Consider the following 3,768-nt stretch of genomic DNA (forward strand, 5'->3'; position numbering starts at 1 on the left):
CAGCTAATTAAAAGAATTCCAATGCGTCTGTATTATTCCCTTCTGCTTCAACAATATTTTGTCATTGTAGCGAGAAAAGATGCATCAGGCGTATTCATTTACATACAAGTTTTTGCCAAAAAGTTCTGAAATAATAGCATGATGTAAAAAATACTGGTTTCTTATTGCCGACATGGAAAAACCAAAAAAAAGTTAAGGAAAAATTGCATGGCTGTGTATGATCTGATCAAGTATGCTAAGGAAAGGTGTTGGATGAACGTTCGTTTCATTGAAATGTGATTCACAATTTAAGAGGCAGAACCTCTGATGTAATGTAACGTTTGTCCCGAAAGGACGAGACAAAGTGATAGGAACCATGGAAACCGCCTAAAAACCCAAGTTCTAGAACGTTCAGCAGAGGATTTAAACCTGAGTCAACCGCTTCATAGTCCAGTATGATACCAACTAAGCTGATCGTGTGGGCCTGAGAGGCCCTAAACTGCGGACAACAAGTCATTGGCGGAAAAAAGAGGAAAAAAAGAAACAAACAAAAATACCGGATATTATTGCGTTTGCTCTACAACATTTGATATCATTAAGTCTCCCGTCAAGGCCTTTTAAAAGGACATTATGATGTTTGAAAATACAAGTCATTGTTTAGATCTAATCATTTTATTTAGCTCTTATGTAATGCTTAGATCGGGAAGCACGCGTATGTGATAGGCTGAGAACAACTAATATGTCTTGTGGTTATATGCAAAGTATCTCTACTTACTGGAATTTGAAGCCTATCTTACTCGGTTTAAAAACGATGCATGAGCCCCAAAAAGTTGATCCCTCAAAGAGTGCGGAAGTGTTGTTCAAGTTTGGTTTTTTTAACTACCTTGGGTGTAATCATAATATTATGTCCACATCCTCCCAAAAAAATTTTTTTTCATCATCATCATCATCATCATCATCATCATCATCATCATCATCATCATCATCATCATCATCATCATCATCATCAACAACAACAACAACAACAAAAACAACAAAAACAACAACAACAACAACAACAGCAACAGCAAAAAACAACAACACAACTTTGATCTATTGAAACAAGATTGTTTGAGAAGGGTCCCATCGATTCAACTTATCCAAACCTTCAGAATCTCGAACAAGATCCCCAGTGTGGCACAGAGATGTACATCATACTCCTCATGGGATATAGACACCGGAGTTTTTTGTTAAGGTTGTTTTAAGACGCATAATATGCCTGTCTCTTTAGAAACGTTGGAAAAGGGACAGAACATTCTTTCTACAAAGCGCCGGTAAGATTCACGTGATTAATGTGAACAATGAAGACTTCTTCAAAACATTCTCCGCAGAGGTCCAAATCTCTTAAAAGTGTCATGAATCAAATTATGGTATTGAAACATGAAATGAATTATAATAATGTTTTCACAGAATGTCCTGATATAAATCATTTGGAATCATCTGTGGGCTTTACAATCTATATTATTACCGGACCCCCAGCGGACCTGATAACATAATTAAACATTCTCAACTTCCTGGGAGTCACACAGTGTAAGATGCCACCATATTACAGTCGCTAAAACAATTGACATACGGACAAGCTCTCGGGCAGTCTATCGCCGGGTACCAATTCCCACCTGGGTGAAATGAGGAAAATTCGTGTAAAGTGTATTTGCCAAAGACACAACGTCGGGCCTGAGCCTCGAACCCACGAACCAGCAACTTCACGGTTACGAGTCGGCCAACCTAACCACGCGGCTAATAGGCAGCATGATGGCAATTTTATTGTGCTTCATCTACCTTGTCAAATGTACAATGACATGTCTCTATATAGACCTATATTTTGTACGTATGTGTTGTTGTTTGTTTTATTGTTGTTTTTTCCCAGATCTGTTTTCTGAACTACACCACAAGAACTATGACAAGCATCCGTTTGATTAGTTGTCTCATGGTGTTGATGGTGACGTTGAATGTCGCATTGGCATCGCAGACAGCTTGCTTCGCTTATGGACGTGTAAGTAAATGGTTCCTACTTTAAAAAAAAGAAAAAAAAGATCAATATCTAGATCTATATGACTTACTTATTACCTCCCTCTACTGTCAGGTACACACGTCAGAGTGCAGTCGACACCACGCCTGTCTGTCCCTGGCCACTCCTTCTAGCTTTAGGGTTGCCTCATCCCTGATCGAACTCTTATAGCTGCTGGCAGGCCTAACTCTTCTTCTTTTTCCATTCAGGTGCCCAGTAACATGTCTGATGGGCGATCTTGTCTCTAACAGCTAGATGACTACTTTAGAGAAATGAAGGGGTATTTGGAGGAGGAGGAGGAGGAGGAGGAGGAGGAGGAGGAGGAGGAGGAGGAGGAGGAGGAGGAGGAGAAGGAAGAGGAGGAGGGGGAGGAGGAGAAGGAGGAGGAGGAGGAGGAAGAGGAGGAGGTGTAAGAAGGAAAAGGAGGAGGGCAGATGGCGAGGGTAGGAGGTGAAAGAGGAGAAGGGTACATAACGACCGAAAAATGAAAAAGCACACGTAAGCCTTCAACTTATCACAACAACAGTAAAACACACTCAGCTTTCGCCTCAAACCCAACCACACACCATTCATTACAAGGCTGCGTAAAGTTCTGACACCAGAGGATCCTTCAAAACTTGCAAATCGTAAGGCAAGTCAATGCAGTGTCGCAGCAAGCTTATTTTAAAATGTAAATATTTTATGTAAGCATAAGCACTTTCAACATTTAAAAAATAAGCTACAAGCATGCATTATACCTGACCAATTTTAAAAAAAGAATGAAGAATTGGCATAGGAGGATATGGCTGTAGTACAGGCAAGACTAGTGTGGAAAACAAGAAAAAAACAACACAAAAAATACACAATAATACAGCATCTAGCCAAGTAGGCGTGCCGACTTTTAAGTAAGAGTCAACTGTAATAGAGCTGAAAAGTTGTTCATCAAATCCACATGAAGAAGTCAAAAAAACAACCCAACAACAACGAACGAACAATTCCCCCCCCCCCCCTCTCCTCACCAAAAAAAAACCCATACAAAAAAAAGTGAAGATTTTCAATGTTTAACTTGTCGTAAGCAGAATATTAAATTCACGGGACTCAATCTGAATGTGTGTGTGCTGTCGTTGTTTTCCTCACAGTACTACCAGCATAACCAGATAATTCCATCCACCAACCGATGCTCGGGCTGCCTCTGTCTCAATGGACGCATGGACTGCAGACCCTTCAGAAACTGCGAGCCTCCCTCTTGGTGGTACAGCGCGCCCCCACAGCAGCAGGAACGGTACTACAACAACCAGGAGAATCCAGAGATCTTGCCCGGTCATGAAACCCACCACGGCTATGACGAATGATGTACTCAGTTTCAATTTTTAATTGAACTTATCCCTATTCAGTTCCTTACATAATAACAATTGTAATAGTAATAATAATAATAATTATAACAGATACCTTAATAAATAATTACAAAACGATTCTCATTGTTTGTCTCCTTTCTTTTCTATTTTTTAGGGTAGGGATCGGGAGGGGGGAGGGGTAAGGTATTAAAAAAGTAATCTGTCGAGGTCTGAGATCTTGTAAACAAGTCAGTATTAGTATCTCGTGACAAATGGGGGGGGTGTAGATTCTATGCCCTGAAAACAAGTTAGCCTGCACACACACACACACACACATACACACACACACACACACACACACACACACACACACAAACACACACACACACACACACACACATAATATATATATTCGCATGCACACACACA

At 40.4% G+C, this 3,768-nt stretch overlaps 1 protein-coding gene across 1 annotated transcript; it reads left to right on the plus strand.

The window, feature by feature from the left end:
- Nucleotides 1-1,895: 1,895 nt before the first annotated feature.
- LOC101845878 lies at nucleotides 1,896-3,477 on the plus strand. The gene is made up of 2 exons (XM_005107881.3): nucleotides 1,896-2,011; nucleotides 3,145-3,477. The coding sequence occupies exons 1-2, from the start codon at nucleotides 1,916-1,918 to the stop codon at nucleotides 3,355-3,357; spliced, it is 309 nt and encodes a 102-aa protein (XP_005107938.1). The 5' UTR covers nucleotides 1,896-1,915; the 3' UTR covers nucleotides 3,358-3,477.
- Nucleotides 3,478-3,768: the final 291 nt, after the last annotated feature.

This window comes from Aplysia californica, unplaced genomic scaffold, assembly GCF_000002075.1.
Source record: "Aplysia californica isolate F4 #8 unplaced genomic scaffold, AplCal3.0 scaffold00639, whole genome shotgun sequence".
Taxonomy (NCBI): domain Eukaryota; kingdom Metazoa; phylum Mollusca; class Gastropoda; order Aplysiida; family Aplysiidae; genus Aplysia; species Aplysia californica.